This window comes from Heterodontus francisci, chromosome 20 (assembly GCF_036365525.1).
Source record: "Heterodontus francisci isolate sHetFra1 chromosome 20, sHetFra1.hap1, whole genome shotgun sequence".
Lineage (NCBI taxonomy): Eukaryota > Metazoa > Chordata > Chondrichthyes > Heterodontiformes > Heterodontidae > Heterodontus > Heterodontus francisci.
The window spans coordinates 90,654,740-90,678,424 of record NC_090390.1 but is presented as its reverse complement, the minus strand read 5'-3'; the positions used below and the strand labels follow the sequence as shown (position 1 = coordinate 90,678,424).

The window sequence follows — 23,685 nt, the reverse complement described above, 5'->3', positions numbered from 1 at the left end:
CACCTCCTCCTTGCTAAAATCCAGCTGCTGTACTGTAAATCTAAGCATTGCTGGAAGAATTGAAACTCCCAAACAGATCACATGCAAGTAACATTTCAATTAAGTCATGGGCAAACTGGCACATGTTGGTTCACTGCTCCCACTCCAGGCTGGTTCCCCCTACTTCTTCCCATTCCGGCAGTCTCTCTGCCTTTCCAGGCTCATTCCCCCCCAACCACTTCGAGCCTGGCAGCCCCCCCGACGCCATCTTCCAGGCTGGTTGACCCCCTGCACCTCCCCCCATTCCAGGCTTCACTCCCCTGCCTCCCTCAGGCTGGCTGGTGATTTTTGCAATAACATTACTTGATTTTCACGCTCCTGCTGGATGGCATTGTTTACTGTAATCAACGGCAGGAGAGAAATAGAATGATGAGACATGGAAGTGCGACTTCAGCAGTGCTAATCTCTATTTGAATCGAGAAATATTGCTGAGTAATAATTATAAACTGAGAGAAATATTCACAAGTAATAAGTGGAGTCAGCAGCAATTCTCTGAACCCTGGCGAAGCTGCCAATGTCAATTTTTAAAAATACACGAGTGTACTGATATGCAAAGTGGAAGCTGGCTGGATTACTTGCTGTCAGCACTCTGTCTACCAGCTGGGAACAAGGCACCACTGCAAGTTGGAGCCTGGAAATTAGATGTGGGATTGCAATAGTTAGAAAAGGGAATCGCTCGTATACAGGGAGGCTGTGCACTATGAGGAAGTGGTGGATAGAACTGAAGAGCAGGGGAACTAGTTTAGAGGAAGGCATCAACAGTGAATAAGGGGTTCCATAGAGCAACAGCTCGGTGCCGGTCAGGGGGTACATCCATGCGGGATTTGTGCCAGACAGGGAGTACATCTGCACGGGATTGGAACTAGACAGGGGCACATCCACCTGGTATTGGTGCTGGGTGGGGGTACATCCACCTGGGGTCGGTGCTGGGTGGGGGAACATCCACTTGGGATTGGTGCTGGGTGGGGGAACATCCACTTGGGATTGGTGCTGGGTGGGGGAACATCCACCTGGGGTCGGTGCTGGGTGGGGGAACATCCACCTGGGGTCGGTGCTGGGTGGGGGAACATCCACTTGGGATCGGTGCTGGGTGGGGGAACATCCACTTGGGATCGGTGCTGGGTGGGGGAACATCCACTTGGGATTGGTGCTGGGTGGGGGTACATCCACCTGGTATTGGTGCTGGGTGGGGGAACATCCACTTGGGATCGGTGCTGGGTGGGGGTACATCCACCTGGTATTGGTGCTGGGTGGGGGTACATCCACCTGGAATCGGTGCTGGGTGGGGGAACATCCACTTGGGATCGGTGCTGGGTGGGGGAACATCCACCTGGAATCGGTGCTGGGTGGGGGAACATCCATTTGGGATTGGAGCTGGGTGGGGGAACATCCAGCTGGAATCGGTGCTGGGTGGGGGAACATCCACCTGGAATCGGTGCTGGGTGGGGGAACATCCACCCGGGATCAGTGCTGGGTGGGGCTACATTCACCTGGGATCGGTGCTGAGTGGGGGTACATCCACCTGGGGTCGGTGCTGGGTGGGGCTACATTCACCTGGGATCGGTGCTGAGTGGGGGTACATCCACCTGGGGTCGGTGCTGGGTGGGGGAACATCCACCTGGGGTCGGTGCTGGGTGGGGGAACATCCACTTGGGATCGGTGCTGGGTGGGGGAACATCCACTTGGGATCGGTGCTGGGTGGGGGAACATCCACTTGGGATTGGTGCTGGGTGGGGGTACATCCACTTGGGATTGGTGCTGGGTGGGGGTACATCCACCTGGTATTGGTGCTGGGTGGGGGAACATCCACTTGGGATCGGTGCTGGGTGGGGGAACATCCACCCGGGATCAGTGCTGGGTGGGGCTACATTCACCTGGGATCGGTGCTGAGTGGGGGTACATCCACCTGGGGTCGGTGCTGGGTGGGGGAACATCCACCTGGGGTCGGTGCTGGGTGGGGGAACATCCACTTGGGATCGGTGCTGGGTGGGGGAACATCCACTTGGGATCGGTGCTGGGTGGGGGAACATCCACTTGGGATCGGTGCTGGGTGGGGGTACATCCACCTGGTATTGGTGCTGGGTGGGGGAACATCCACTTGGGATCGGTGCTGGGTGGGGGTACATCCACCTGGTATTGGTGCTGGGTGGGGGTACATCCACCTGGAATCGGTGCTGGGTGGGGGAACATCCACTTGGGATCGGTGCTGGGTGGGGGAACATCCACCTGGAATCGGTGCTGGGTGGGGGAACATCCATTTGGGATTGGAGCTGGGTGGGGGAACATCCAGCTGGAATCGGTGCTGGGTGGGGGAACATCCACCTGGAATCGGTGCTGGGTGGGGGAACATCCACCCGGGATCAGTGCTGGGTGGGGCTACATTCACCTGGGATCGGTGCTGAGTGGGGGTACATCCACCTGGGGTCGGTGCTGGGTGGGGCTACATTCACCTGGGATCGGTGCTGAGTGGGGGTACATCCACCTGGGGTCGGTGCTGGGTGGGGGTACATCCACCTGGGATCGGTGCTGGGTGGGGGAACATCCACCCGGGATCAGTGCTGGGTGGGGCTACATTCACCTGGGATCGGTGCTGAGTGGGGGTACATCCACCTGGGGTCGGTGCTGAGTGGGGGTACATCCACCTGGGGTCGGTGCTGGGTGGGGCTACATTCACCTGGGATCGGTGCTGAGTGGGGGTACATCCACCTGGGGTCGGTGCTGGGTGGGGGTACATCCACCTGGGATCGGTGCTGGGTGGGGGTACATCCACCTGGGAGCGGTGCTGGGTGGGGTACATCCACCTGGGGTCGGTGCTGGGTGGGGTACATCCACCTGGGATCGGTGCTGGGTGGGGTACATCCACCTGGGATCGGTGCTGGGTGGGGGTACATCCACCTGGGATCGGTGCTGGGTGGGGGTACATCCACCTGGGAGCGGTGCTGGGTGGGGTACATCCACCTGGGATCGGTGCTGGGTGGGGTACATCCACCCGGGATCGGTGCTGGGTGGGGTACATCCACCCGGGATCGGTGCTGGGTGGGGGTACATCCACCTGGGATCGGTGCTGGGTGGGGGTACATCCACCTGGGATCGGTGCTGGGTGGGGTACATCCACTTGGGATCGGTGCTGGGTGGGCGTACATCCACCTGGGATCGGTGCTGGGTGGGGTACATCCACCCGGGATCGGTGCTGGGTGGGGTACATCCACTTGGGATCGGTGCTGAGTGGGGGTACATCCACGTGGGATCGGTGCTGGGTGGGGTACATCCACGTGGGATCGGAGCTGGGTGGGCGTACATCCACCCGGGATTGGTGCTAGGTGGGGTACATCCACCTGGGATTGGAGCTGGGGAACGTGTACAAGCTCGGCCTTGTAAACATTTCCATTATAGGAAGGATAGTGATTGATCAGTAATGAGTGTTCGGTGCTGAGGGCTATTTTAGGGCCAGGGCTTTGACACTAAGTTGAGAGTCTGTGTGTGTGTCTTGTTTTCACTTTTCACTTTTATCCTCTTCCCCATTGTAGTGCTCACTGTTGCCTGGGCAGGGTGGCAAGCATGCAAACCCCTGTAGTATGTTCCACCTGAGGTGGTGGCACCGTGGTATATAGTTGGGAGGGAGTTGCCCTGGGAGTCCTCAACATTGACTCCGGACCCCATGAAGTCTCATGGCATCAGGTCAAACATGGGCAAGGAAACCTCCTGCTGATTGCCACCTACCGTCACCGGCCCCTCAGTTGATGAATCAGTGCTTTTGCATGTCGAGCATCAACTGGAAGAAGCAGTGAGGGTGGCAAGGGCACAGAATGTACTCTGGGTGGGGGCTTCAGTGTCCGTCACTAAGAGTGGCTTGGTAGCACCATTACTGACAGAGCTGGCCGAGTCCTAAAGGACATAGTTGCTAGACTGGGTCTGCACCAGATGGTGAGGGAATCAACAAGAGGGAAAAACATACTTAACCTCATCCTCACCAATCTGTCTGCCGCAGCTGCATCTGTCCATGACAGTATTGGTAGGAGTGGCGACGAAGTCCCGCCTTCACATTGAGGATACCGTCCTTCGTGTTGTGTGGCACTACCACCATGCGAAATGGGATAGATTTCGAACCGATCTAGCAATGCAAAACTGGGCATCCATGAGGCGCTATGGGCCATCAGCAGCAGCAGAATTGTACTCAACCACAATCTGTAACCTCATGGACCGGCATATCCCCCACTCTACCATTACCATCAAGCCAGGAGACCAACCCTGGTTGAAGAGTGTAGGAGGGTAAAGCCTGGCTTAGGTATAAAATTAAATCCCGACCCAGGCCTGACCCGACAACAGCCAGCCTGAACCCGACCCGGGTCCGAGTCCTTTAATTTTTTTTAAATGCCCGACCCAAAAATAAAAAACATATTTTTGAAACAGAAAAAGATCATAGACTAAAACAAAAACAATATGAAACAAAACAGTACAGTCCAGCCCAGCCAGACCCGAGCCCAAATACTGGACACCGAATAAAGACCCGACCTGACCCGAAACCGACATGTAGTCGGGTTCAGGTCGGGTAGCCAGGCTTTACAGGAGGGCATGCTAGGAGCAGCACCAGGCATACCTAAAAATGAAGTGTTAGCCTGGTGAAGCTACAACTCAGGACTAAATGCATGTAAAACAGCGTAAGCAGCATGCTATAGACAAAGCTAAGCAATTCCACAATCAACGGATCAGATCGAAGCTCTGCAGTCCTGCCACATCCAATTGTAAATGGTGGTGGACAATAAAACAACTGACACGAAAAGGAGGCTCCACAAATATCCTCATCCTCAATGATGGAGGAGCCCAGCACATCAGTGCAAAAGACAAGGCTGAAGCATTTGCATCCATCTTCAGCCAGGAGTGCCAAGTGGATGATCCATCTTGGCCTCCTCCTGAGGTCCCCAGCATCACAGATGCCAGTTTACAGCCAATCTGATTCACTCCGCATGATATCAGGAAACGACAGAAGGCACTGGATCCTACAAAGTCTACGGGCCCTGACAACATTGCAGCAATAGTACTGAAGACTTGTGCTCCAGAACTAGCCGCACCAAGGTGTTCCAGTACAGCTACAACACTGGCATCTACCCAGCAATGTGGAAAGTATGTCCTGTAGACAAAAAGCAGGACAAATCCAACCCGTCCCAACTACTGCCCCATCAGTCTTACTCCCGATCATCAGCAAAGTGATGGAAGGGGTCGTTGACAGTGTTATCAAGCGGCACTTGCTCAGCACTAACCTGCTCAGTGATGTTCAGTTTGGGTTCCGCCAGGACCACTCAGCTCCTGACCTCATTACAGCCTTGATTCAAACATGGACAAAAGAGCTGAACTCCAGAGGTGAGGTGAAAGTGACTGCCCTTGACATCAAGGCAGCATTTGACCAAGTATGGCATCAAGCAGCCCTAGCAAAACTGGAGTCAATGGGAATCAGAGGAAAACTCTCCCAGGACATCACTGCAGGAGTTCCTCAGGATAGTGTCCTTGGGCCAACCATCTTCAGCTGCTTCATCAATAACCTTCCCTCCATCATAAGGTCAGAAGTGGGAATGTTCACTGATTACACAATGTTCAGTACCATTCGTGACTCCTCAGATACTGAAGCAGTGCGTGTCCAAATCGGCAAGACCCAGACAACATCCAGGCTTGGGCTGATAAGTGGCAAGTGACATTCGTGCCACACAAGTGTCAGGCAATGACCCTCTCCAACAAGAGAGAATCTAATCATTTCCCCTTGATGTTCAATCGCATTACCATCGCTGAATCCCCCACTATCAACATCCTGGGTTACCATTGACCAGAAACTGAACTGGACCAGCTACATAAATACTGTGGCTACAAGAATAGGTTAGAAGCTGGGAATCCTGAGGCGAGTAACTCACCTCCTGATTCCCCAAAGCCTGTCCACCATCTACAAGGCACAAGTCAGGAGTGTGATGGAATACTCTCCACTTGCCTGGATGGGTGCAGCTCTAACAACACTCAAGAAGCTCGAAATCATCCAAGACAAAGCAGCCTGCTTGATTAGCACCCCATCCACAAACATTCACTCCATCCACCACTGACGTACAGTGGCTGCAGTGTGTACCATCTACAAGGTGCACTGCAGCAATGCACCAAGGCTCCTTCGACAGCAGCTTCCAAACTCGCGATCTCTACCAACTAGAAGGACAAGGGCAGCAGATGCTTGGGAATGCCACCACCTGCAAGTTCCCCTCCAAGCCTCACACCATCCTGACTTGGAACTATATCGCCGTTCCTTCACTGTCGCTGGGTCAAAATCCTGGAACTCCCTTCCTAACAACACTGTGGGTGTACCTACCCCACATGGACTGCAGCGGTTCAAGAAGGCAGCTCACCACCACCTTCTCAAGGGCAATTAGAATTGGGCAATAAATGCTGGCCTGGCTAGCGACACCCACATCCCATGAACGAATAAATAAAAAGTACATCACACAAGTGCCCAATCTTCATGCGGTAGCATTCACTAAATGCTGGCAAATATTGACCCATCGCCTGAACTATTTTAATGTACGTTTCAGTAACTGTTAAATTTTGGTTGCTTCTCTGAAACCTCTCTGAGTGCGAGAAATGTCTGAAGCAGGCCCTGCTTGTGTTCAGCAGCAAGAACCATGGCTCCCTTATCTTGCCCCTACCCCACCCCTCAGTACCCAGTGCCACTGATGATTGCAGTAGCACCTTTTGTGCCTCCTGAGCTTATCAGCTGACTGAGCACAGGCCAGGCGTTATTCCTTCAGAATGACTGAACCCTAGGTATCCAGAGCTTCAATATCAACATCTGTACTTTTTTAGACATACTTCTGTAAAGAGTCCCAGTTTGAGTTGAAGTGCTGTCATAGAGCCTCCTCTCCATAGCAGTGATGGAGTAACCTCCATTGTGTATAGTCCTACAGCCACACAATGCATGCAGCAAGCAGCACAGAAACCTTGGTGTGGTGAGAGGCAACATGGGTGTCCAAATAGAAACACCAGTCGTCTGAGATTTCTTTTTCAGAAGTTGTCTGTTGATGCAGGTTGGGGTGCAGTAATAAAATGGATTTCCATAGTTTGTCACTGTTGATGGGCTATGTCTATTTTATAACTGGCTCTGGGATTTAGCAGTGTGTGCCTTCAATATTTACTTACAGTTTTACAAGTTGTGACTTGGAGACTATCCAAAATTCAGTACACGGTTGTTGAAAAGCTGTGGAAGGATTAATACTGAGAGAAGGAAATGTTTTCGTACATTTGGCACTCTTTTTATTTCATAATTTGTTTTTAGATTTATTGTGAAGCTGCAGTAGATTCATGTGTGTACTGTGACTGTGTTATGACGACTGTTAATCTGGTGCCTAGGCAGCACATTAAACTGCTGGACTCACTAATCCATTGATCATGGTTTCATTCTGTAACGCAGACAAGTGTCCATTCTTTTCTCATAAACAATTACCATGCAGCAATTGGATCTTTAATGGAAAATCCTTCAGCTTGCTGACTGATTATTGAATATCCATCCTGCCTCTCCCCACTATCGGAGCAGTGCAACGGGAAGGTTAAACGCTGAGAATCCATCCCTGTCCTCCACTGCTATCCTCCCCGGCTCCTGGCATAAAATGAAAGTGAGGGTGGTGGTGGGGGACGGTAGGTTAGCGAAGAGCAAAGGTTTTGGTGCTTGACAACACCGCTCAATTAGGATTCTGAAACCTACATCGGTTAGGATTATATTCGCTGGAGTTCAGAAGAGTGAGGGGGGATCTCATAGAAACCTATAAAATTCTAACAGGACTTGACAGGGTAGATGCAGGAAGGATGTTCCTGATGGTGGGGGAGTCCAGAACCAGGGCTCAGAGTCTAAGGATATGGGGTAAACCTTTCAGGACTGAGATGAGGAGAAATTTCTTCACCCAGAGAGTGGTGAACCTGTGGAATTCGCTCCCACAGAAAGCAGTAGAGGCCAAAATATTGTATGTTTTCAAGAAGGAGTTAGATATAGCTCTTGGAGCTAAAGGGATCAAAGGGTATGGGACGAAAGCAGGAACAGGTTACTGAGTTGGCTGATCAGCTATGATCATAATGAATGGCGAGCAGGCTTGAAGGGCCGAATGGCCTACTCTTTTTCCTACTTTCTATGTTTCTATGTAAAAGATTAGAAAGGGAAGGGGAAAGAGCGACCAAAAGGGCAGGTTAAAGGAAGTCCAATGGAATCCCGGATGAAAACCCCTATTGTCCAGTCAGCCAACCCTGGAAAATGTGAAAAGTTAGAACCCCACATCTTCCTACATAAATGCAGACACTAGAAGCAGCTCACCAAAGTTGCAAACAGCATTTACAGGAACTTGCAGAGAAAAAGAAAGACCTCTAGGGGGCAGAGAAACCATGATGGTGATGCCTCACCTAGTCGAAGTGCCACAGGGGGTTGCAGTTGAGTTTGCACAAATACCTGCAGGCTGGAGTGTCCCAGAGGACAAAGGGGAAATTAGCAAAGAATCCTCCCCCACAGTCAGAAAAAAAGGAGAACCATGCATACCCTAAAGTCAAATGCCTTTGCATGACTCGGGAAAGCACTGAAGGAGAGTTCAGGATAGACTTGCCCACTACTGACTCTCTTGGAAAAAAATTCCAACTCAGGACTAATTAAACCTCCCCATCTGAAAGACCCTAGGCAGCAATGGAAATGGACAAACTGAAGAAAAACATCCCCAAAAAAACCACATGTTTATTGGGATGCCAAAAAAGGAGTAATTAAAGTAACACTGCCACCTCGAAAAGACAGGCTGTAATAAGTTTTAGGATTTATGAATAAATGGGATTGAATGTGAGAAATGCATGTTTTTTTTCTGTATCTTATATTTGCTCTTGACCCTTTTGATGAAATGCGTTCTTCTCAAATTGCATTTCATTCCACTGGGTATGGAGGTGTCATGCAGACCACCCACCTGCCAAGAATGAGGCATATTAATTTTGTCATATGAACATTGATTTGAAAACCTTTGAAGTGAAGAAAGAACTTGTTTTAAAAAAGAATTACCAAGCTCTTTGCTGGAAATACATTTGCATATTAACAGACGGTGCATGTGGAGACAGAGGGGTTACTTCCCTTATCCAATTTAACCCACAATGGACTTTGAGCACCAGACATTGAAGGTGAGGGAGCTCAAATTTCAGGATGACTGCTTGGAGGGCCAAATCCACAAACAGACGTGGTTAGACCAGCTGGTCACATGACTCGCCTGCTTAGCAACCTATTTTTTCTGAATTGTACAAACAGTTTGAACTCAGAGACTGCGGTATACTCCTGGACTTGGAATACCTCTCCTGTCTGCTCCCATCTCTTTCTCACAAGCCTCTGGACCCACTGAGGACATATGAACTTCAAGAGAGAAAAGTCTCCCACGTCAAACAAGGTTTAAGAAGAATACTGGGCCCCAACAAAAAGCAAGACCTACCTACAATCAAAGACTTCACAGCAAACTCAAAGAACAGTAAAATAGAAACCCATCTATTGCCTCAAACTTTTTCCATTTTATTCTTTTCTACTTTTCTGTCTCTATCTACATGTGTTTATCGCATATGGATGCTAGCGTGGGCGTGTCGCGTATCCATAGGCATTAACCGAATTAGAGTTTAAGTTTAATAAATTTCAACTGTTCTTCTTTAAACCTAAGAAAACTTGTTTGTGCTGGTTTCTTTGCCTTATAATTGGAAAGCAGTGAACAAGGATTCACTAAGGGGGAACTAAAAAAAAAAGGTGTGTTTTTAAATAAAACCCTGTTACGGAAAGGCCAGGTGAAGGCTGAGTGGGACCCCTGGACCCCCTTCTCACTGGGTCATAACAATATAATCAGATGCAAAATTTGACGATATGCTAGCGGCATCTAGTGGTAACACTATTTATAGACTTGAAACTGGGCATTTTAGATATTTCATGTTATGCTGATCTGAAAATAAGGTTCTCTTGATCTAGCACTGCCCAACACTAGGATACATTGACGCATGTCGGGTGTGCATCGGGCCCTGTATGTAAGTGGCTACTCCATTTTGCAGTGTAACACTTGCATAATTCTCCAGATGAGCAGTGTGTTCATGCCAAAATTAGGGCTTCTGGCACTCATTTACATATCAACAGGAGTAGGCCATTAAGCTCCTCGAACTTGCTCCGCCTTCCACTCCTAGGTTGATTTTCTTTGGTTTTTCCTTCAGCCACTGCAGAAGAAATACATCCGAGTGTCAGAGGAGGCAACTATTCGACATGTTGAAAAGTTCATTAGAAAGAAGTTGGATTTGGACCCAATTTGTCAGGTAGGCTACAAAAAGCAACCGATTGGGAAAGCGTCACAAATCTGTGTGTGCACAGAAGGGACCATCACTCTGAACCTCAGTGCAGCGTGTCTGAGAGTGGAAAGTTGCAATCACTGTGATATGTCTGGAGTGGAAAGATGTATTTGCTGTGAGCCTCAATGTCAGGCGTGAGAGTGGAATAGGTTTCTTTAAAAAGTGCATTCGTGGGTGTGAGCTTGGCTGGCCAGCATTTATTGATCGTCCCTAGTTGTCTCTGAGAAGGTGTTGGTGAGTCACCTTCTTTAATTGCTACAATCCGTGTGGTGCTGTTAGGAAGGGAGTTCCAGGATTTTAACCCAGCGATGATGGAGGAACAGCGATATTGTCCAAGTCAGGATGGTGTGTGGCTTGGAGGGGAATTTGCAGGTGGTGGTGTTCCTGTGCGCCTGCTGCCCTTGTCCGTCTAGGTGGTGGAGAATGCAGGTTTGGAAGGTGCTGTCGAAGGAACCTTGGTGAGTTGCTGCATTGCATCTTGTGCATGGTACACACTGCTGCCACTGTCCGTGAGGGAGTGAATGTTTAAGATCGTGGATGGGATGTCGATCCAGCAGGCTGCTTTCTCTTTGTGGTGTAGACTTTCTTGAGTGTTGTTAGTGCTGCACTCATCCAGGCAAGTGAAAAGTATTCTATCACGCTTCTGTATTGCGCTTTTTAGGTGGTGGAGAGGCTTTGGAGTTTCATGGGATAATGCACTCCCTGCAGAATACCCAGGCTCTGACCTGCAATTGTAGCTACAGTATTTATGTGGCTGGTCCAGTTGAGGAGCTGGTCAATAGCGACTCCCAGCATATTGATACTGGGGGATTCAGCGATGGAAATGTTATTGAATGTTGAGGGGAGATGGTTAGACTCTCTCCTGGTGGAGATGGTCATTGCCTGGCAATTACCATCAATTCATAATTGATAATTACCAATTATCACCCCTGTTGGCCAGGTCTTGCTGCATGAGGGCATGGACTGCTTTCTTTTAATTCGTTCTTGGGATTTGGGCATCATTGGCAAGGCCAGAGTTTATTGTGCATTCCTGATTGCCCTTGAACTGAGGCCATTTCAAGGACAGTTAAGAGTCAACCACATTGCTTTGGGTCTGGAGTCACATGTAGGCCAGACTGGATAATGACCTTTAGGGAAGGAAATCTGCCGTCCTTACCTGGTTTGGCCTACGTGTGACTCCAGACCCACAGCAATGTGGTTGACTCTTAACTGCCTTCTGAAATGGCCTGGTAAGCCACTCAGTTCAAAGAGCAATTAGGGATGGGCAACAAGTGCTGGCCTTGCCAGTGATGCCCAGATCGCATAAAATAATTTTTAAAAATTCGTCTAGATCTCTGAATTACTAATCCAGTAAAATTACCACAACGCTACCACATTATCTGAGGAACTGTGAATGGAAATGAATATTGTATTCATCAGCAAGCATCCCCACTTCTGACCTTTTGATGGGGGGAAGGTCATTGATGAAGCAGCTGAAGGTGGTAGGACCTAGAACACTGGCCTGAGGAACCCCTGCAGCAGTGTCCTGGGGCTGAAATCATTGGCTTCCAACAACGTCAATGTGAACATACAAACATACAAATTAGGAGCAGGAGTAGGCCACTCGGCCCCTCGAGCCTGCTCCGCCATTCAGCAAGATCACGGCTGATCTGATTGTAACCTCAACTTCCCATTCCCGCCTACCTCCAATAACCTTTCACCCCCTTGCTTCTCAAGAATCTATCAACCTCTACCTTAAAAATATTCAAAGACTCTGCTTCCACCGCCTTTTGAGGAAGAGAATTCCAAAGACTCATGACCCTCTGTGAGAAAAAATTTCTCCTCTGTCTTAAATGGGCGACCCCTTATTTTTAAATAGTGACCCCAAGTTCTAGATTCTCCCACAAGAGGAAACATCCTTTCCACATCCACCCTGTCAAACCCCTCAGAATCTTATATGTTTCAATCCAAGTCGCCTCTTATTCTTATGAACTCCAGCGGATAAAAGCCGAGCCTGTCCAACCCTTCCTCATAAGACAACCCACTCATTGCAGGTATTAATCGAGGAAACCTTCTCTGAACTGCCTCCAATGCATTTACATCCTTCCTTAAATAAGGAGACCAATACTGTACACAGTACTCCAGATATGGTCTCACCAATGCCCTGTATTATGAAGCATAATCTCCCTAATTTTGTAATAAAAACAAGAAATGCTGGAAATACTCAGCAGGTCTGGCAGCATCTGTGGAGAGAGAAGCAGAGTTAACGTTTCGGGTCAGTGACCCTTCTTCGGAACTGGCAAATATTAGAAATGTCAAAGGTTAGAAGCAAGTAAAGCGGGGGGTGGGGCAAGAGATAACAAAGGAGAAGGTGTAGATTGGACAAGGCCACAGAATAGCTGACCAGAAGGTCATGGAGCAAAGGCAAACAATATGTCAATGGTGTGTTGAAAGACAAAGCATTAGTACAGATAGGGTGTTAACGGACTGAAGAACGAACAGCAGCAAATACAAACATGAAAAAAACAGTGGGTAAGCAAACTGAACAAACTAAGATGAAATGAAATAAACATACAAAAAAAAATGTAAAAAAAGAAAAAATAACTAAAAATGAAAGTAAAATGGGGGGCCCGTCATGCTCTGAAATTATTGAACTCAATGTTCAGTCCGGCAGGCTGTAGTGTGCCTAATCGGTAAATGAGATGCTGTTCCTCGAGCTTGCGTTGATGTTCACTGGAACACTGCAGCAAGCCCAGGATAGAGATGTGAACATGAGAGCAGGGGGGGAGTGTTGAAATGGCAAGCAACCGGAAGCTCAGGGTCCTGCTTGCGGTCTGAGCAGAGGTGTTCCTCAAAGCAGTCACCCAGTCTGCGTTTGGTCTCCTCAATGTAGAGGAGACCACATTGTGAGCAGCGAATACAATATACTACATTGAAAGAAGTACAAGTAAATCGCTGCTTCACCTGAAAGGAGTGTTTGGGGCCTGGGATAGTGAGGAGAGAGGAGGTAAATGGGCAGGTATTACACCTCCTGCGATTGCAGGGGAAGGTGCCATGGGAAGGGGACGAGGTGGTGGGGGTAATGATGGAGTGGACCAGGGTGTCACGGAGGGAACGATCCCTTCGGAATGCTGACAGGGGAGGGAGGGGAAGTTGCGTTTGGTAGTGGCATCACGCTGGAGGTGTCGGAAATGGCGGAGAATGATCCTTTGGATATGGAGGCTGATGGGGTGGAAAGTGAGGACAAGAGGAACCCTGTCACGGTTCTGGGAGGCAGGGGAAGGGGTGAGTGTAGAGGTGCGGGAAATGGGCCGGACACTGTTGAGGGCCCTGTCAACAACAGTGGGGGGGAATCCTTGGTTGAGGAAAAAGGAAGACATATCAGAAGCGCTGTCATGGAAGGTAGCATCATCAGAGCAGATGCGTTGGAGACAGAGAAACTGGAAGAATGGAATGGAGTCCTTACAGGAGGCAGGGTGTGAAGAAGTGTATTTAAAGTAGCTGTGGGAGTCGGTGGGCTTATAATGGATATTAGTAGACAACCTATCCCCAGAGATGGAGACAGAGAAGTCAAGGAAGGGAAGGGAAGTGTCAGAGATGGACCATGTAAAGGTGAGAGAAGGGTGGAAATTGGAAGCAAAGTTGATAAAGTTTTCCAGTTCGGGGTGGGAGCAGGAAACGGCACCGCTACAGTCATCAATGTACCGGAAAAAGAGTTGGGGGAGGGGGCCTGAGAGGACTGGAACAAAGAATGCTCGACATATCCCACAAAAAGACAGGCATAACTGGGACCCATGCGGGTACCCATAGCAACACCTTTTACTTGAAGGAAGTGAGTGGAGTTGAAGGAGAAGTTGTTCAATGTAAGATCAGCCAGGCGGAGGAGGATGGTGGTGGATGGGGACTGGTTGGGCCTCTGTTCAAGGAAGAAGCGGAGAGCCCTCAAACGGTCCTGGTGGGGGATGGAGGTGTAGAGAGATTGGACGTCCATAGTAAAGAGGAGGCGGTTGGGACCAGGAAACTGGAAATTGTCAAAATGACGTAGGGCATCAGAAGTGTCACGGATGTAGGTGGGAAGAGACTGGACTAGAGTCAAGATAGGTAATTTTGTATTCAATTCCCCTCGCAATAAACAATAACATTCTATTAGCTTTCAGAATTGCTTGCTGTACCTGCATCTTAACGTTTTGCGATTCATGTACTAGGGTACCCAGATCCCTCTGCATCTCAGAGCTCTGCAATCTCTCACCATTTAGATAATATGCTTTTTTATTCTTCCTGCCAAAATGGATAATTTCATATTTTCCCATATTATACTCCATTTGCCAGATCTTTGCCCACTCACTTAAGCTATTTATATCCCTTTGTAGCCTCTTTATGTCCTCTTAACAACTTGCTTTCCTACCTATCTTTGTGTCATCAGCAAATTTAGCAACTATACCTTCAGTCCCTTCATCCAAGTCATTGATATGAATTGTAAAAATTTGAGGCCCCAGCACTGATCCCTGTGGCACACCACTCATTACATCTTGCCAACCATAAAATGACCCAATTATGCCTACTCTCTCTTTCCTTTTAGCTAACCAATCTTCTATCCATGCCAAAATGTTACCCCCTACACCATGAACTTTTATTTTCCGCAATAACCTTTGATGTGGCACCTTATCAAATGCCTTCTGGAAATCTAAGTGCAATACATCCACCGGTTCCCCTTTATCCACAGCACCGCCGCCTCACGGCTCCAGCGACCCGGGTTCGATTCCAGGTACTGCCTGTGTGGAGTTTGCAAGTTCTCCCTGTGTCTACGTGGGTTTCCTCCGGGTGCTCCGGTTTCCTCCCACATGCCAAAGACTTGCTGGTTGATAGGTTAATTGGCCATTATAAATTGCCCCTAGTATAGGTAGGTGGTAGGGAAATATAGGGACAGGTGGGGATGTGGTAGGGATATGGGATTAGTGTAGGATTAGTATAAATGGGTGGTTGATGGTCGACACAGACTCGGTGGGCCGAAGGGCCTGTTTCAGTGCTGTATCTCAAAACTAAACTAAGCTAAAACATGTTACTTCTTCAAAGAACTCCAATAAGTTGGTAAAACATGATTTCCCTTTCACAAAACCATGTTGACTCTGCCTGATTACCTTGAATTTTTCTGAGTGCCCCAGCTATAACGTCTTTAATAATAGCTTCCAACATTTTCCCTATGACAGATGTTACGCTAACTGGCCTGTAGTTTCCTGCTTTCTGTCTCCCTCCCTTTTGAATAAAGGAGTTACATATGCTATTTTCCAATCTAATGGAACCTTCCCCGAATCTGGGGAATTTTTGAAAATTAAAACCAATGCATCAACTATCTCATTTGCCACTTCTTTTAAAACCTGAGGATGAAGGTGAAAATGGGACATCGTCTCTCCAAAGACTGTGCAGTGGTCACTCTTAATGGTACTATTGTGAATAGATGCATCTGTGACTGGTAGATTGAGGACAAGGTCAAGCAGGTTTTGTCCTTTGTGTTGGTTCTCTTACCGCCTGCCACAGACCTAGTTTGCCAGATATGTCCTTCAGGACCTGGCCAGCTCAGTCAGTGATAGTATTACGAGCCACTTTTGGTGATGAACAGTAAAGTTCCCCCATCCAGAGTACATTCTGTGTGCTTGCTACCCTCAGTACTTCTTCCAAATAATGTTCAACATGGATGAGTACTGATTGATCAACTGAGGGAAGGTGGTAGGTGGTAATCAGCAGGAGGTTTCCTTGACTGTGTTTGACCTGATGCCTTGAGACTTCATGGGGTCCAGACTCAATGTTGAGGACTCCCAGGGCAACGCCCTCCCGACTGTGCCGCCACCTTGGTGGGTCTGCCCTGCCAGTGGGACTGCAGATACCCAGGGATGATTGAGGAGTCTAGGATATTGGCTGAAAGGTATGATTTGGTGAGTATGACTATGTCAGGCTGTTGCTTGACTAGTCTGTGGGACAGATCTCCCAATATTGACACAAGCCCCCCGATGTTAGTGAGGAGAACTTTGCGGGGTCAACTGGGCTGGATTGTTGTCTCCTGATTTGATGCCAAGGTTGCATCTGAGTGGTCTGTCTGTCTGTTTTATTTTTAGTATTTGGAGTGCTTTGATACCGAGGGCGGGGAAGAGGGGAAACCAGAAATGTGAGGAAGTTTGATTCCACTAGTAAATAATGGTACCTCACTAAAATTGCACCAATAACTAATACTCATACTGGTAACATTCGGATTACCCTCACAACAAACAATAACACAATAACTCATTGATAGTCTTATAAGTAACTGGTCATAAGAGGATAGAAGGCAGACTAAGAATCATAGAATGGTTAACAGCACGAGACGGAGGCTATTTGCCAGTTGTGTCCGTGCCAGCTCTCTTCAAGAACAACTCACCTCGTCCCACTCCACTGCCTTTTTCCTGTAGTCCTGCAATTTTTTTCTCTTCAGAAAATGATCCAGTTTTCTTTTTAAAGCCAAGCTTGATTCTGTCTCCACTACACACACTCAGGCAGTGCATCCCAGATCCTAAGCACTCGCTGTGTAAAACTTTCCTCAAGTTGCTTCTTTGCCAGTCACCTTAAATCGATGTCGTCTGGTTCTATATCTTTCAGCCAACGGGAACAGTTCCTCCCTATCTACTCTGTCCAGACCTCTCATAATCATGAACACCTCGATCGAATCTCCTCTTAATCTTCTCCAAGGAGAACAGTCCCAGCTTCTCCAATCTATCCATATAACTGAAGTTCCTCATCCCTGGAACCATTCTCATGAATCTTTTCTGCACCCTTCCTAATGCCTTAACACCCTTCTGAATGTGTGGTGCCCAGAATTGGACACAGTACTCCAGTTGAGGCTGAACCAGTGTTTTATACAGTTTTATTATAACTTTGTTGTTTTTGTACTTTATGCCCCTATTTATAAAGCCCAGGATCCCGTTTGCTTTGTTAACCGCTTTCTGAACCTGCCCTGCAGCCTTCAATAATTTGTGCACATATACACCCAGGTCCCTCTGCTCCTGCACCCCCCCACCACCCCCCCCCCCCCCCCCCCGCCCTTAGAATTGCACCCTTTAATCTATATTGCCTCTTCGGCAATAAATCTGACATGGACTCAATGGGTTGAATGGCCTCCTTCTGTGCCGTATATGACTCCTTGAACTTTCTGCCAAAATGAATCACTTCACACTTTTCTGTCGTAAATTTCACCTGTTACTTGTCCGCCTATTCTTCCAGCCTGTCCATGTCCTCTTGAAGTTTATCACTATCCTACTCAGTTCACAATACTTAGAAGTTTTGTGCCAGTTGCAAATTTTGAAATTGTGCCCTGTGCACCCAAGTCTAAGTCAATATCTATCAAGAAAAGCAACAGTCCCCAAGTTCTCCCTGTGTCTGCGTGGGTTTCCTCCGGGTGCTCCAGTTTCCTCCCACATGCCAAAGACTTGCAGGTTGATAGGTTAATTGGCCATTAGCAATTGCCCCTAGGATAGGTCGGTGGTAGGGAAATATAGGGACAGGTGGGGATGTGGTAGGAATATGGGATTAGAGTAGGATTAGTATAAATGGGTGGTTGATGGTCGGCACAGACTCGGTGGGCCGAAGGGCCTGTTTCAGTGCTGTATCTCTAAAAAAAAATGTATGTAAGTGCACAAAGTGTGGTGAATAAAGTGATGCACTACAAGCACAAATAGCCGTATGGGAATATGATGTAGTGGCAATAATGGAAACGTGGCTTAAAAATGGTGAGAGAAACAGAGTTTCCCTAACCCTAACTCTTTCATCAGAACCCTGTGACCTTTCATTGACCTGAAAAGTTAATTCTGTTTCTGTCTCCACAGATGCTGCTAGACCTGCTTAGTATTTCTAACACTTTCTGTTTTTATTTCCGATTTCCAGCATCTACAGTATTTTGCTTTTATTAAAAATGGTGAAGTCTGGGTGCCTAATATTCAAGGATACAAAGTGTTGAGAAAAGATAGGGATGGTAAAAAGGGAGGTGGAGTGGCAGTACTGATTAGGGAAGACATTGTAGTGTTGGAAAGAGAGGATGTCCTTGAGGTGGAAAATTCATTTGGTTAATGGTGAGAAGCAAAAAGGCTATGATCACACTAGTGAGGGTATTCCATAGGTCTCCAAATAGTGAGAGAGATAGAGGAGCAAATCTCAGGAAAATCACAGATGTGCAAGAACGATATTTACTCAGGAAGAGGATGCTGATAAATATCAGTGGAAGCGGAGATGGTAGAGAGTGAAAATTGATGGGAAGGATGCACTGGAAAGGCTGGCTATGCATCAGTATTCACCAAGGAGAAGGACTTGGTGGATGATGAGCCTAGGGAAGGGAGTGCAGATAGTCTCAGTCATATCATTATCAAAAAGGAGGAGGTGTTGGGTGTCTTGCAAAGCATTAAGGTAGATGAGTCCCCAGGGCCTGATGGGATCTACCCTAGAATACTGAGGGAGGCAAGGGAAGAAATTGCTGGGGCCTTGACAGAAATCTTTGCATCCTCATTGGCTACAGGTGAGGTCCCAGAGGACTGGAGAATAGCCAGTGTTGTTCCTTTGTTTAAGAAGGGTAGCAAGGATAATCCAGGAAATTATAGGCCGGTGAGCCTTGCGTCAGTGGTAGGGAAACTATTAGAGAGGATTCTTCGGGACAGGATTTACTCCCATTTGGAAACAAACGAACTTATTAGCGAGAGACAGCATGGTTTTGTGAAGGGGAGGTCGTGTCTTACTAATTTGATTGAGTTTTTTGAGGAAGTGACGAAGATGATTGATGAGGGAAGGGCGGTGGATGTAGTCTGTATGGACTTTAGTAAAGCCTTTGACAAGGTCCCGCATGGCAGACTGGTGCAAAAGGTGAAGTCACACGGGATCAGAGGTGAGCTGGCAAGGTGGATACAGAACTGGCTCAGTCACAGAAGAAAGAGGGTAACAGTGGATGGGTGTTTTTCTGAATGGAGGGATGTGACTAGTGGTGTTCCGCAGGGATCAGTGCTGGGACCTTTGCTGTTTGTAGTATATATAAATGATTTGGAGGAAAATGTAGCTGGCCTGATTAGTAAGTTTGAGGACAACACAAAGGTTGGTGGAGTTGCGGATAGTGATGAGGATTGTCAGAGGATACAGCAGGATATAGATCGGTTGGAGAATTGGGCGGAGAAATGGCAGATGGAGTTTAATCCGGACAAATGTGAGGTAATGCATTTTGGAAGGTCTAATGCAGGTGGGAGGTATACAGTAAATGGCAGAACCCTTAGGAGTATTGACTGGCAGAGAGATCTGGGCGTACAGGTCCACAGGTCACTGAAAGTGGCAACGCAGGTGGATAAGGGAGTCAAGAAGGCATACGGCATGCTTGCCTTCATCGGTCGGGGCATAGAGTATAAAAATTGGCAAGTCATGTTGCAGCTGTACAGAACCTTAGTTAGGCTACACTTAGAATATTGCGTGCAATTCTGGTCGCCACACTACCAGAAGGACGTGGAGGCTTTGGAGAGGGTACAGAGGAGGTTTACCAGGATGTTGCCTGGTCTGGAGGGCATTAGCTATGAGGAGAGGTTGGAAAAACTCGGATTGTTTTCACTGGAATGACGGAGGTGGAGGGGCGACATGATAGAGGTTTACAAAGTTATGAGCGGCATGGACAGAGTGGATAGTCAGAAGCTTTTTCCCAGGGTGGAAGAGTCAGTTACTAGGGGACATAGGTTTAAGGTGTGAGGGGCAAAGTTTAGAGGGGATGTGAGAGGCAAGTTTTTTACACAGAGGGTGGTGAGTGCCTGGAACTTGCTGCCAGGGGAGGTGGTGGAAGCAGGTACGATAGCGACGTTTAAGAGGCATCTTGACAAATATATGAATAGGAAGGGAATAGAGGGCTATGGGCCCCGGAAGTGCAGAAGGTGTTAGTTTCGGCAGGCATCAAGATCGGCGCAGGCTTGGAGGGCCGAATGGCCTGTTCCTGTGCTGTACTGTTCTTTGTTCTAAGTCGACTGGTTTGCATGTCTTGCATTCCACGTTGCTAAAGGAAGTGGGAATGGAGATAGCGGAAGGGCTCACTATAATCTTCCAATCTTCCCTAGATATGGGGACGTGCCAGAGGATTGGAGAATGGAAAATGTGACACCCTTATTCAAGAAAGGGTGTAAGGATAGTTCTAGTAACTATGGCCGGACAGTTTAACAACAGTGACGGATAAGATTTTAGAAATAATTTGGGGAAAAAAATCAACAGGCAATTAGCAAGGTTTGAATTAATTAGGGAGAGCCATCACGGATTTGTAAAAGGCAGATCATGCTTAACTAATCAAATTGAATTTTTTGGTGAAGTAACAGAGAAGGGAAAGCAATGGATGTTGTCTATGTGGATTTTAAGAAAGTGTTCGATAAGGCACCACATAAAAAGCAGGTTACCAAAATTGAGGCTCATGGAATAGGATGGTCAATGTCAGCTTGGATAAAAAAAATTGTATTAAGGACAGAAAACAGCGAGTCATTGTAAATGGTTGTTTTTCAGACTGGAGGATGGTAGACAGCGGTGTTCCCCAAGGCTCAGTGCTAGGACCACTACTTTTTTAGATATATATAAATGACCTGGATATTGGAATAGAGAGTAAAATTGCAAAATTAGATAATGATACCAAATTTGGAGGTGTGGCAGACAGTCAGGATGATACCAATTGACTGCAACAGGACATAGGCTAGCAGATAGAATTTAATACAGAGAAATGTGAGGTGATGTATTTTGGCAGAAGGGATAGGGAGAGACAATATAGATTTAATGGCATAGTTCTAAAGAGTGTGCAGACACAAAGAGACTTTAGGGGTCCATGTACATAGATCTTTGAATGTAGCAGGACATATTGAGAGAGCAGTTAGTAAAGCATATGGGATCTAGGGCTTCGTAAATAGAGGCATTGAGTACAAAAGTAGGGAAGTTATGCTGAACTTTTATGAAACTCTGCTGAGGCCACAGCTGGAGTATTGCGTCCAGTTCTGGTCACCCCGAAGGATTTGAGGGTCCTTGAGAGGGTACAGAGCAGATTTACCAGAATGATTCCAGGGATGAGAGATTTTAGTTACCAGATTAGGTTGGAAAAGCTGGAATTGTTCTCCTTGAAGCAAAAGAGATTGAGGGGAGATTTGATAGTGGTGTACAAGGTTATGACAGATTTAGCTAAGACAGACAAAGTAAACTGTTCTCATTAGCTGATCATACAAGGACTGGGGGAACACAGATTTAAGGTTTTGGGCAAGAGAGGCAGAGGTGATGTGAAGAAGAACTTTTTTACGCAGCGAGTGGTAATGACCTAGAACTCGCTGCCTATGAGTGTGGAGGAAGTCCGATGATCTGTGATTTCAAAAGGAAATTGGATGGGCTCTGGAGGGAAATAAAATTGCAGGGCTACGGGGATAGAGTAGGGGGAATGGGACTGATTGAATTGCTCTACAGAGAGCAGGCTTGGACTCGATGGGCCAATGGCCTCCACTGTGCCCTAGTAAATGCATGGCTCTGTATCCTCCCCGTGACTAGTAGTATTCCTATAATGTGCTGATATTTTCCCTATAAACTAATTAATGATGAGACACTAGGAACTGTAGCGCAGCAAAGCAATTTGGGTGGTCCATGTACAGAAATCACTGATAGGCAGTGAACTGGTACAAAAACTATTTGAAACATGTTCCCTCTAGGATAATAGGTAGGAGCAACAAGCCCAGAGAACCATGGATGACCAGAAACATTCAGGGTATGACAAGAAGGAAAAGAGAGGCTTTTAGCAAATACAAGGCGAGCAAATCAATGGAAGCATTAGTGGAGTACAGAAAGTGTAGGATGGAGCTGAAGAAAGCAATTAGGAGAGTAAAGAGGGGATATGAGAAAGCTCTGGCTGGTAAAAGTAGGGAAAATCCCAAGATATTCTATAAGTATATCAATGGGAAGAGGATAACCAGGTAAAGAGTAGGACCTGTTAGAGACCAAGGGGGAAATTTGTGGGTGGAGCCAGAGGACATTGGTAGGGTGTTGAACGAATACTTCACATCTGTCTTCACCCAAGAGAAAGAGGATGTAGATATGGAACTTAGAGAGAGAGACTGTGAGGTTCTTGAGCAAATCGTCATAGGGAGTGACAAGGTATTGGAGGTTTTGGAAGGCTTAAAAGTGGACAAATCTCCAGGTCTGGACGATTTGTGTCCCAGGATGCTGTGGGAGGCGAGGGTGGAGATTGCAGGGGCTCTGACCCTAATTTTTAATTCCTCTCTGGCCACGGGGGAGGTGCCAGAGGACTGGAGAACAGCTAATGTGGTCCCACTATTTAAGAAAGGTTGTAGAGATAAGCCAAGGAACTACAGACCAGTGAGTCTCACGTCAGTGGTAGGGAAACTATTGGAGAAAATTCTGAAGGAGAGAATCTATCACCACTTGGAGAGGCAAAATTTGATTCGGAATAGTCAGCATGGCTTTGTCAGAGGGAGGTCATGCCTAACAAATTGGATTGAATTTTTTGAGCATGTGACCAGTTGTGTAGATGAGGGTAGTGCAGTTGATGTAGTTTACATGGATTTCAGCAAAGCTTTTGACAAGGTCCCACATGGGATACTTATCAAGAAAGCAAATGCACATGGGATACAAGGTAACTTGATAAGATGGATTCAAAATTGGCTTAGCTGTAGGAGACAGAGAGTGATGACAGACGGCTGTTTTAGTGACTGGAAGTCAGTGTCCAGTGGCGTACCACAGGGATCTATGCTGGGTCCCCTATTGTTTGTCATTTATATAAACGACATAGATGACTATGTGGGGGGTAGGATCAGTAAGTTCGAGGATGACACAAAGATTGGCCGAGTGGTTAACAGTGAGGTTGAGTGTCTTGGGTTACAGGAAGATATAGACGGGATGGTCAAATGGGCAGAAAAGTGGCAGATGGAATTTAACGTTAAAAAGTGTGAGGTGATACACTTTGGAAGGAGTAATGTGACACGGAAGTATTCAATGAATGGCCTGACACTGGGAAGATCCGAGGAACAAAGGGACCTTGGCGTGTTTGTCCATCGATCTCTGAAGGCAGAAGGGCAGGTTAATAGGGTGGTGAAAAAGGCATATGGGACACTTGCCTTTATCAATCGAGGCAGAGATTACAAAAGCAGGAAGGTCATGTTGGAGTTGTACAGAACATTGATAAGGCCACAGCTGGAGTACTGTGTGCAATTCTGGTCGCCACATTATAGGAAGGATGTGATTGCATTGGAGGGGGTGCAGAGGCGATTCACCAGGATGTTGCCTGGGATGGAACATTTAAGCTATGAA

General features: G+C 47.5%; 1 protein-coding gene across 3 annotated transcripts in view; it reads left to right on the top strand.

The window, feature by feature from the left end:
- pcgf6 (polycomb group ring finger 6) overlaps positions 1–23,685 on the top strand; it is a 144,475-nt gene that overhangs the window by 55,963 nt on the left and 64,827 nt on the right. For 2 of the 3 annotated variants that reach the window (XM_068053242.1, XM_068053241.1), the window contains exon 8: positions 10,258–10,356. The exons of the other annotated variant lie outside the window; for it this stretch is intronic. In XM_068053242.1, the coding sequence (XP_067909343.1) occupies positions 10,258–10,356 (99 nt within the window). The remainder of the gene's footprint in view (positions 1–10,257; positions 10,357–23,685) is intronic. 3 annotated transcript variants of the gene reach the window in all.